This window comes from Durio zibethinus, chromosome 11 (assembly GCF_047325235.1).
Source record: "Durio zibethinus cultivar Kanyao isolate XHJ-2024 chromosome 11, ASM4732523v1, whole genome shotgun sequence".
Classification (NCBI taxonomy): domain Eukaryota; kingdom Viridiplantae; phylum Streptophyta; class Magnoliopsida; order Malvales; family Malvaceae; genus Durio; species Durio zibethinus.
Genome location: NC_143172.1, coordinates 16,508,775 through 16,521,063, shown reverse-complemented (window position 1 = coordinate 16,521,063; position 12,289 = coordinate 16,508,775). Strand labels below are relative to the sequence as shown.

The 12,289-nt window shown below is 29.1% G+C and overlaps 1 protein-coding gene across 1 annotated transcript; it reads right to left on the bottom strand.

Moving 5' to 3' along the window:
• Positions 1 to 591: 591 nt before the first annotated feature.
• LOC111290788 (leucoanthocyanidin reductase-like) lies at positions 592 to 5,361 on the bottom strand. The gene is made up of 5 exons (XM_022882261.2): positions 5,058 to 5,361; positions 4,782 to 4,922; positions 3,895 to 4,132; positions 1,182 to 1,385; positions 592 to 1,045 (listed from the first exon to the last, which is right to left on the bottom strand). Exons 1-5 carry the CDS (start codon positions 5,277 to 5,279, stop codon positions 765 to 767), a joined length of 1,086 nt encoding a protein of 361 aa, XP_022737996.1. The 5' UTR covers positions 5,280 to 5,361; the 3' UTR covers positions 592 to 764.
• Positions 5,362 to 12,289: the final 6,928 nt, after the last annotated feature.

Below are 12,289 nucleotides of genomic sequence, written 5' to 3'. Positions count from 1 at the left end.
TGCACCTATATTTATATAGACCTTCTTAGTCTTTTCTAGTCCACTCATAAACATTCACAACACTATACTTATGTGGATTATCTTATTCTCCTCTAATCCACTTAAATATAAACACCCATAAAGATATTAATCTACTGTAGTCTTATGAGGTTCTATCTCATAAAACTCTACAACTCTCTTACATTTTTTTCTCATACCTAACTTTGTAAAAACTTTATCTATACAAACTTATTAAAAATCCCTTTTCTCTTAGAATTCTTCTTCTGCAAGTCAAACTTGTTTATTAAAATTCATTTTTTCTTAGAATTCTTCTTTTGTAAGTTAAGCTTGTTTATTAAGATCAATTTTCTCTTATAATTCTTTTTTTTGCAAATCTACTTTATCATTAAGCAATATTTAGTCAATCTCAAAGAAATTTCTTATGAAATTTGAGTTATTATTCCAAACACCTTTTAAAGTCAAAGTGAGCCAATAAATGGATTTTTTCTTTTTTTGGTGGAGTTACTTTTGATGTTTGCCAAACTAGGAATGAAATAACTAACTTACCCACCAAGACAATAGTAAAATTATTGTAAATTACCAAAATGCATGTTGTAGCTACTAATATCTTGCCCTTCCGAAAATAGATAGTTATTGAGAACATACATCCGATTGTTTGCTGCCTGAACACTGGGAACAGATAGCCTATTCCATTTTACAATAAAAAAGAAAAGGAACTTGTAAAAGAATTATTGAAGTGAAAACAGATAAGAGTGAGATATTTCTCATGTGCATATGGCGGTGATAGCCAATGCTTCTTGTTTAGCAGTGGGCACAAATATGGCATTGTTGCTCGCAGTCGCTGGCTTGCTTACTGCTTTGGCATTGTCAAATATCTTCTTGGCAAAGTCATCGAAGCACTCAGCGATGGTTCGAAAAGGAATGTTTGGATAGAGAGAGCAGATTTCAACATCAGTAGGTTTATCCAAGCTGAAGTTTATTTGGCAGCCATTTATGAAAATGTCATGAGTTAAAGCTGCAACCACACTCTGTGGGATCCGCATCTCTGCAGGGTTAGTGTCCATCAGTTAGGCCCGAAAATTAACGCTCAATGAGGCCCGGGCCGGCCGAGTGGGATTTAGCTCTCTGAAGAAAGGTCACTTTGTATCAAAACTAGAATGAAAAGTGAAATGACTACATACCTTTGGCCCTCTGGAGCAGATCTTCTTCTGTGATGGTGACCCTAGGCAGAGTGCGGCCGATCTTCTCCTCCCATAGTGAAGCCATCTCGTTTATGTTTAGTAGGTTGCTTGGAGGTTGAAAATGGACTGTTTTGTTGAGTGTTCGATCATCGTTGAAGGACATCACAGTGAACTTTCCGATATCAGTACCTGCCACAAAGTATGCTGTGCATTCACCACATAATCGTTAAATTATATGAGCCACAAATCAGATAATGTAAATTAAAAATAATCAACAAACCAGTACAATAAGTTAATTGATATTCAAATTTCTAAAAATGGTGGTAAATTTCAGACTCAAGTTTCCTTCATTAAAAATTTTTTTTTTTTGGTTAGAGACTTTATTTTTACCACTAGTTACAATTAATGCAAAGAGGCTCAGTATGTGCATGCAAAACACAATTAATTAATTAATTAATTTTTTTATAAAGTAGCAAAACTGTTGAAGAGTAGGTTGGAACTGAGAAGTGCTGCTCTCAGTGACCAGTTTACGCGTTCTTAGAAGGGTAGAGGAATATCTTTGACAAGTAGAAAAATTTAGAATTGATTGAAGCCAATTTCTCTTGGAGCCAACATCAGAAAAATATGAGGGCCGGCGATCCACATGTCCAAATCTCTTATAAACTAATTGAAGGCAACAAATCTGACATGATTAAACTTTCTATATCGAAACAGTTAAATTAGTTGGTACTTCATCCTTTTGGATTAGCTTTAAGACAGCCTCGGATGATCAAATTTTGGACCATATTAGCAATTGTCGACATTAACTCCAATAAGAATAGATTACATGGGTTTAGATTTTAAGATTTAGGGTTTGTATATCATCTAAAGAAGTAAAAATTTACATGCTGGGGAAATTAATTAATTCTAGTGATTTACCAAGTAAATTAGATTGTACGGTTCTGTCATTTCTCAATTCGAAATCCAAAGATCGAAATTGACAGTTTGACACAGTCAAAGACTTAAATTATAAAACTCAAACTTGAAAATTTCAATGCTCAAAGTACTATTAACTTCATGCTTTAATGTAACGTTCCGGGTAGCTAATAAATAACTGTTGGTGGGGTTGAAAATAAGCAAATGCTGAGGGTGGGAAGTGTTAGGAGAGGATGGTCACGTGATAATTGCTACCTAACCCAACACATTAGTCGCCTGCCTCTCTTTGCTACTACACTTGACACTCAAACTGAGTAACTGACCAGTGGCTCAAAAACAAAGAAAGAAGCAATCTATCATTCTATCAGCTGGGAATCTAAGGGAGGTTCACTGTTTCTCACCACTTTTCCTGTTAATTGGGCTGTGAGAACCAGCTCAATTTTACAATATTTACTGAGTTGAAAGAGTATAGGGCTTATATATATGCATTTAGCTTTAAGAAATAATATGAATTATAAGATATACTCAGTAAAAATATGCTCATTGATTTGTTCTGGTGTCATACTGTTTATGGCATATGGTAGAATTTTGTTTTTTGCAGCTATGCATCTAAAACTTCCAATTTAGTACAAACATCCACTCTAGCTATCCAAGAAGGCTCGAAGCTAAATTGGGAGAAAGCCATTATTGAAGGGGATATGTTTAGAATGAAATAATTGCATCAAGCAAATTAGAAGTAGATACTACGATATATTGACTACCAAAATGATGAGAAAATGTTTACTTGTGGTTTTTTCCTAGGGAAATATTGGCCAATTAGGTTTGTTCGAAGCTCAGGATTTAAGTAGAAATACTTAAGTAGTGTTTATTAGAGCAATTATTCATTATGCTAAATGAATTAACAAAAAGCTGATAATTGATAGAGTGTCTGTAGTTTTTTAGATTTGTTCTAGATTTATGGTGCTTGACTTAATTAAATTAAGAATGTTGCTGAAATTTGTGACCAGCGTCAAGTGTCAACCAACAGCAAAGGGCAAATAAATAATGTGGGCTTGGCTCACTGACACCTTTTTCACCGTCTATTCTCTTTTTTTTTCCTAAGGATTGAGGGCACCTGATCAACACTTTGAATATGACCCCTTTTTTTATTTTAACAGTATCTAATTTGTTTGTCCATTCATTTATTTACTGCGTTTTGGCGTTTGGCCTTTGGCTTTTCCATTTTTTTAAAAATTCTGTCTCTATCAGTCTCTTTCTCTATCAGAAAATGGCAAAGGAAGGAAGTAGTGGGTGGGCACAGGCTGCATTTACTCTTAACAGTAATTTAATATTGCTGAGGAGATCTGCTATCCAACCAAAAAATCCACTAGTATTTTTATCTCTTTCAACAACGAAGACAAACCCATTAACTCAATTTTTTGTTTTACCAAACTCAACCAATTACAAAAACTAAATTGCAGGCAACATTCAATTCAACCATTCAAGCACATATCCCATATTATGAACTCTAATTAATTTCCTAAAGCTAGCTCTTAATAAAATATAAATTGAAGTGCTCAAGCAAACAAATACAAGTAATCTATATAAATAATATTAATTATATAAGTATATATCAAAGACATGAACTTCAAATTTAAAGACACCCATGTGGGGGGTGATTACTTAATGAAAGATTCTGAGACATTGATTTTCTTGGGTAAAGGCATCCATCTTTATCATATTAACTATACACCATACTATATAGTTCTCAACTACCAAGCATATTAACAAGAAACAAAAGAGAGAAGATGGGGGATACCTTTGACTGTGCCATCACCATAGATTTGGAACCTATCAAGGGGTGGCAGAACATCTGCTGGGTGAGTGTTGTCATGGTAGGGCCAAGCAGCAATGGAATTGCAGCATATATATGTGTAGGGAATCCCAGACTTCTCTATCTGCCTCCTGATCTTCCTCTTTTGGTCATACATGGTTAGCCCTGGTTCCACTGGGTCAGCCCTGTCTATGTCGTGCCCGAATTCTGACGGTAAAAACCTCTGCAATTATTTCACCTTATGGTTCAGGTTCCCATATATATTGTTCCAGTGCAACAGTGCCTGTTGAACTAATTGTACTTGGTAAAATTTTAACACTCAAAGTCAATGGATTCTGTTTTGGGGTCTCAATCTTAGCACTCATGCTATAGGTGGGACATAATTTATCTGATAACTTTTGTAGTGTATATATATATATATATATCAATGGATTCTGTTTTGGGGTCTCAATCTTAGCACTCAGGCTCTGATAACTTTTGTAGCGTACATATATATATATATATATATATATGACAAAAATAATGCCATCGGAAATCTGAAATTTTATTTAATTAGTTTATGTAATTTTTTTTAAAAAGAATATTCGTATTTAAATTTTAACACTTATAATCGTTTATCTTATTAATCACATTATATAATCACTCGTAAATAAAAATATTATAGCTTCAATCAAATTTGAAGTTTTTTTTTTCTTATGTCGGTTTATAGGATAATAATCTTAACTAATTTTAAGTTTTAGCTATGCATGCAAGAAGTGTTTTTCTCTTTGGTTTCGGAACTTGAGAAGAAGCTCAACAATAACCAAACAAACTAGTAGCTGCAGCGACCATGTAAACTATGAATGTTAGTTGTTGTTTAGGGCAACATTTACCTTGATAGTGTCAACATTCTTAATAGCCTCTATCAGATTGAACTGGTCCAAGATGCTCTCCCCGCCCACTGTGGATATTACAATTTCTATCTTATGCTCTTTCAGAACCTTCTCCATGAATTCTTTGTCAGTGATAGAACCCTGTTACAACATTTTCAACAGTCACATAAACGTAGATGTATATACGTACATACATATACGCATAATGTACAGCATGAAGATACATATACAGATATGTATGTATGCATAAATGCATGAAAATGTAATGATACATACATAAATAATGGTGGCTCCTTTGTCTTGAAGAAACTTGATGGTGGAGGCTTTGGAGGGAGAGTTCGAACTAGATCGGACCAAAATATATGTAGGACGGCCTGAGTCCAGAGAGGCTTCAGTAACGAACCTGCCTATAAACCCACTCGAACCGATAACCATGGTCGGACCGGTCTCCTCCGACACATTAGGAGAGGAACCATTCATGTTTGTTGATTTCACCATAATGTAGGCTTTTATTTTAAGCTAACAAAATTGGGCGCACAAAGTAAAACAGAGGAAAGTGAGGGAAGACGCGACTCAAAGGCAATATCGACTTGTGTTTAAATAGAGGTGAGCACTTTAGGTCAGGTACCATTCCCATTCCCATTGGCGCAAATTAGCGAAAGGGAGGGCCATTGAATTTTTTTCCATACAGATTTTTCAAAATTGAAACTTTAATTATTGAAATTAAATTAGATAATTTATGTATTTGTGTTAAACATATGTAAAATATAAAAATTATCATATTATAATTTATGTTGACACGATAAATATGAAAATTTTTTATTTTATTAAATTTATATAATTTTTATTAAAATTTTAAATCCTATGATTTTTATATATTTTTTATATTTTTTTAAATCTTATTATTGTTTTGTATTTAAGAAGATTGCAACTATGATAGCATGTGTCTACGTGTATGAAACCAATTACTATTATTTTTTAAAAAAATATATATATATATATATACTTTTTTTTTTCAAAAAGCAATTAAGAATAGAATATTTGGTTTAATTAATATATAATTCAAATATCATGGGCTTTACGGTAAAAAAAAAAAAAAAGGAGGATTGAATATTCGCCCCTACTCAATTAAAGAAAAAGAAATAGTATTTATTTAATTCCTTTTAATTCCAAAATGCATTTTGAAGAAATGTAAACCAGAAGCAATTATACCCTATAATTCTTTTGGAGCAAGCAATTTATACTACTTATGTACTCATCCTATAATACTATTTTCTTTGTTTTCCATAGTTAATTTAGAGTATAGAAGTAGTTATTAGTATGCAGATTCAAACTGAAAATACGTATATACTTATAGAAAAATTATCAAAGTTAAAGTTTTAAATTTTAACAAGTGATACAAACCTATTAAAGTATATTTTAAAAAATAAATACATTTATATAATATACGTTTCGGAAAAGAAAAGAGGTTGGGGGGAAAAGGTCGCAACAATCGGGGGGGGGAAGAAGGATTGGCAGGCTTTGGTTATGATGTGGTTTGATAGTCACCTGCTTGGCTTGACCGGTAGATAACACCAACCCTTTTTTCGGGTTTTGTTTTCTCCTAGTCAACTCAGCGTAGCGCTGGCTAGTTTCTAGCTACTCAAACACTACTAATTATATTATTTGAATTATCTATTAATTTTTCTGATTAAATTAAAAATTAATTTCCTTCGCTTTAACAATATTGTTGTAGTATATTGTAAACATAAATTTCCAGTTAACAATTAGCTTAAAAATTTTTAAAAATAATTTTATTTATTAGACTTAAAAATTATAATCTCTAAAAATTTTTTAAAATAAAAAAATTTTAATTATTTTCCTTTTAAAAAAAATCAGCTTCGAGTTTGAAAGTTTTGATTTTGAATGAACGAAATTAATATCCTTTCTTAAGATGGAATAAGATTGAAGAGCAATTTTTTATAATTCTTGAAACCAAAATTCTGTGTTCTTTGGGTTTTTTAAATTTCTTCAATTCTTTACCGTTTGATTCTTGTCTTATTAGGACTTTGAAGAAGACTTGAATCTTCAAAATCTTCCTTTGTTTTCTTTAAAATTGTAAAATTTGTCAAATGACTTGAAAAAACATTTATAGTGCTAACTTGCTTGGATTTAATTTTTAAATAATTTTAATTTACTTAAAGCTAAAAACTAATAATTCATGGGTGAAATTTAATTCGATAATACATAAATCTTTGAAATTTAATATAACAAAATTTTAACTTATTTCAAAATTATTTTAATTTGATTAAAGATAAAAATTGATGATTGAAATTTAATTGGATAACTCATAAATGTTTGAAATTCGGTTGACTGAAAATTGGATTTTTCTTTAAATTATTTTAATTTAATTAAGAGATAAATTTTAATACTATAAGTCCTTAAATTTTGATTAGTCAAGCAAAATATATTTATCTTTAATTGTCAAATGACGTATTGAATTAATTATAAAATTAATCATTTAGTAATAAATTTTATGCTTGACTTAAATGATATCATTAATCCAAATTATTTGTCATTTAAAATTTTTTTAATATTTAATTGAAAGAAATTTTATCAATATTTAATTGAAAGAAAATTTATCACACATATGACAGTTTATAAATGAATAAATTTTTTCTTTTTTCTACAAATATCTCCTCACAATTTGTTCACACATGATTTTGCACTTAACCAAGTTAAAAATTTAATTTGATTTCACTCCAAAACTTGACTACACTTTGAAATCCAATTAGCCTTAGTTATTCGTGACAGAATTCCAATTTATCTTTGATTTATCCCTACCTTAAAATTGGACTAAAATCCTAATATCATCCTGTTAATAGAATTAGCTATGAGAATTATAAAAGCCAATTTACCTTTAGTTTATCCTTGTCAAAATTGAACTACAATCCTAATATCATCTGGTTAACAGAATTATAGAGTTTAAGGAATTGTCAGTCACTATTAAATCACCTAAATATAAGATTGTTTTAGTATAGAAACAAGAATTTTCTTACTAATTTGTAAATTTGTTCAAAAGTTGCGCAAATTATATGTAGACATAAAATTTTATCCGAGACATTTTATAACATAATTGATTTGAAGCTCATTTACAAACATGAGTCAAGACCATTTAAGAGTACCATTTGCGACCCATAAAAAGCCTACAAAATTGCCTATTCAGAAAATCAAAATCAACTCAGGTCAAATCCGATTAAATAAAGTTAAAATTACACAAAATTTAGTTAAAATGGATAAGAGCCTAGATTAATTCTGAAAATTTAAAACCTAATTAAAATCAATATGATTTAAAATTGAATTTGAGATTTTTTGAAACACCAAATTTTTTATTGTGCCCCGAGAAAAGTCAAAATTATCAAAATACTTTTACAGAGGTATTTTCGTAATTTGACCTTCCCGAGCTTAAATTTTTGTGAGACTTTTCAGATTTTAATTTTATAATATTTCATGATTTTTAGTGCATTTAAAATCACAACAGTATCCCGAAAAAAGGTAGAATTACTAAAATATCCTTCTAAAGGTATTTTAGAAATTTGAATTTTTTGAACTCGAATTTTCGTGAAATTTTTTAAATTTTAATATTTTATAATTTTTGGTAAGTTTGAAACTACAGCAATACCTTGAAAAGGGTAAAATTATCAAAATATCATTTAAGAGATATTTTAGTAATTTGGCATTCCCGAGCTCGAAATTTCACAAAATTTTTCAGATCTTAATTTCATAATATTTCATAATGTTTAGTGCATTTGAAATCATAGTAGTACCTCAAGAAGTGTGAAATTACCAAAACACTCTTATAAAGGTATTTTCAAATTTTGACTTTTCTAAGTTCAGATTTTCACGAAATTTTTCAGATCTTAATTTCATAATATTTTATGATTTTTGGTGCTTTAAAATCTCAAAAATGATCATGAGAACATTGATTTCTAAGAAAATGACAATAAATACCGAAAACTTTGCACTAGTAGTAAAATAGTTTTTTCATGGGTTTGGAGGCATAAAAATTCAATCTTTACAATTTTTAATGTGGGCTATTGGATCTTTTTATGACTTTTGATCCAATGGCTAAAGGTAGCTCCTTCGAAAGAAGAAAAAGAGGAACTTTAACCTTTGGATGAAATTTTATCCAAAGGTCTTTATTAATCAAAATTGAAATCTTTCTTTTTGGAGAAAGGTTTGCCGATTGGATAAAAAAGAGAAGAGGGCTGGTAAAAAAAAGAGAGAGAGTAAAAACACAACAAAAAAGAAGCTAAAGATTAAAATAAAATCAAAAGAGGTGAGACAACCCATATAAGGGCATGTGTTTGCCGTTTTATATTATTGTTTGTTACACCATTTTTGCACCTACCATGATTTTTTTTGAAAAGTGTTCTTATTTGTTCTTTACATGTTTTGACTTTGGTATAAGTGTTGATAAAGTTTGAGGCTTTATGTGTTTTATGTTTCTTTTTTTTCTTACAAAATGGTTCGAGCTTCATCTCATTTTTTTGGTATGGCCAAATAGCTCATGCCTCTTCTAATGGTAATTGTAACAACCCACTTCACTCTACAAAGTCTTAACTGCCCTTGCTTTTACATCTTTCATGACCACCCTCTAGTTAGGACAAGCTAAAAATAAACAAGAAAAACCTAAAAAGGCTAGATAACCCAAACTGTAATGCTTGGCTTCCAACGAGTAGTCATGGTTTGGTTGTTTTTTCCACCCAAATTTTGGGAAGTTGCTTCCTTTGTTGCCTAAGAGGTTCCAACATCTCTTTTGTTTCTTTTCTTTACATAAGACGTGGGTGCAATGGTAAGATTAAAAGAGCTCATGACCGAAACATGTTGGGAACCATGGTGTTACTTTTTGAAAGATAAAAAAGAGAAAGCTGAAAGCTTGAAGCTAGTGGCTTTCGATTATGGTCCATTTAAGCTTTATAAAATATCATTGTGCAGACTCATAGCTCATTGCTTTTCAACATAGAAATGAGTGCTTTCTCTTTTCTAGTTTATTGTTTTTATGTGAGGGTTCTTGTACAAGTTTTAAAGCTTTAATCTTTCTATTTATTTTTTAGGTTCTTGTTTCTGTATGGAGTCTATATTGGTTTGTCCTTGTTAGAGATTACATAAAGAATGAAAAGCTCAAAATAGGCCATATGTAGAACAAGCCTCACGTGAACTAGGTTGTTTGATCTTTATGTTTATTTTGCTTGGCTTTTTGCATGCTTTTGTCTACAGTGCATGAGTCATTTATGGATGTAGGAAAATATTACACATACTACAAGGTCCCATAATTATCTTGTTGCTTCATTTTCTTGTGGTTCTCTTTGACATGATGGTTGTAAGGGTGGATCGATTTTTGGCATGATGGTTACTAGATGGTCTAAAACATATGATAACAAATGTAATAAAGCTAAGGTGGGAAGAAAAAACCATATTAAATTTTAATTAAGGAATAAAAATATTTAAACATCCTTTTGCATAATTATTTTACCATGATAATCATGTTTATTTTTGGATTATGCCAAGGTTTTGAATGTCTAGTCTCTTTGTGCATATATTAGTTTTTAAATTTATTTGTTTATGTTCTTTGAATACATTTTATGTATTTTGATTATTATTTGCATTTCGAATATTTTTACTAATAGTAATAATAATTTTATGCTAAAAAAATATAATTAGTTATATAAAAAATTTTAATTAATTTTTTTGGAATAACTATACAAACGAGTTTGCTCCAAAAGTTTGCTTAGATGTTGAAGATTTTTGGAGAGGTTCATAAAGATACTAAAACCCTAATTTTTTAAAAAAAATTCTAAGGATTTGCATGAAAATCTTTTATGAAGTAATCTATTCCCGAATGCTGCCTAGATGTTAAAATATTTAGAAAATTTTATTTCATTAAGAATTTTCATATACTTCTGCAACTCAAAATAATTTTTTTTTTGAAATAACAATTATAAAATTAAAAAGTGTAATAATAAAAATAATAAGAGGAGATTTTAAATATAAAAATTTGCACTCAAGTTCTGTCAAGATGTTGGAGAGTCCATGTAGTCTTTTATATTTGAAAACTTGATTCTTAAATTCATATTTAATTATCATTTGTATACGTTTCATTTTTAGATTAATGTACTAATTTTATAATGCATATATATATATATATATATATGTTTGCTTTAGATATAGTTATTTAATATTGATTATATTATTACATTCCACTTTTTAACCATATAAAAAAGTTTTCTTAAAATTTTAAAATTTTAAATATTTGCATGAAAACCTTTTATGAATTAATCTGTTCTCGATTGTTGCCTAAATGTTAGAGTATTTAAGAAATTTTATTTCATTAAAAATTTTCATACATTTTCGCAACTCAAAATAAATTTGTTAAATTAACAAGTATAAAAACATAAAATAATAAAAATAATAAGATGATATTTTTTTAAAATATAAAAATTCACACCTAAACGCTACCTAGATGTTGGAAAGTCCAGGTGATTTCTTTATATTTTGAAAACCTGATTCTTAAATTCACACTTGATAATCATTTTGCATATGTTTCATTTTTAAATTAATATCTTCACTTATAATGCATATATATATATATGTTTGCTCTATTTATGGATATTTAATATTAATTATATTATATTTCTTTTTTTTATATTGAAAGTTTTCTTAAAAATTTTAGTTTTGAATAAATAAAATTAAAATAATATTTCATGAAATATAATTGATTAATACTTTGCCTAGATGTTGGAGAGTTATTAATAATTATCATTTACAAAGAATGCTATTTTATTTTTAAGAGGAATGTTATGATAAATCTTAAATGGAAAAACTATCTTTGAATTTTACTTTTATGTCGAAGACTTTGAAGGTATTTTTTTAATTTAAAGATTTTCTTAATATTCCTCAATAAAAGATTTTTTTAACTAATTTTATTTCTTACAAATAAAGAGAATTATAATTAAATTTTATATAGAAAACTATTTTTATCCAAAATTATAAGTAACGCATAATTAATTAGTACCAATTTTATAGGCATTGTGGGGGTGCTAATCTTTCATTACATGTAACTGACTCCTGAACCTGATCTCATTTTTGTAGACTAAAATTATCTTTTTATTAAAACTTTAAACTCGTATTATCATTTTATTAAAAAGATAAAATTTTTAGGTAGTCAATTACACTATAAAAAAGATTAGTGATGACTCTCTATGTTTTTCATGATTTTTAAAATTCTTACATCTAGCAATCGAGTCTTCGGATCGATACGTTACGACATTGTACAAGCCCAAAAATCTGCTCAAGTGTTGAAAGAGTTTGAACAAAAAATTAAAACTCGTTAAAAGGGTTAGTGCATAATTTTTAAATCTATTTAGATTTTAAGTTAGACCTTGGATAAAAAATATTAAACTCTAAACCAGCCTAATTTGGTCCAAATTCACATATATATATAAATTTTTTATTTTTATATATATGTG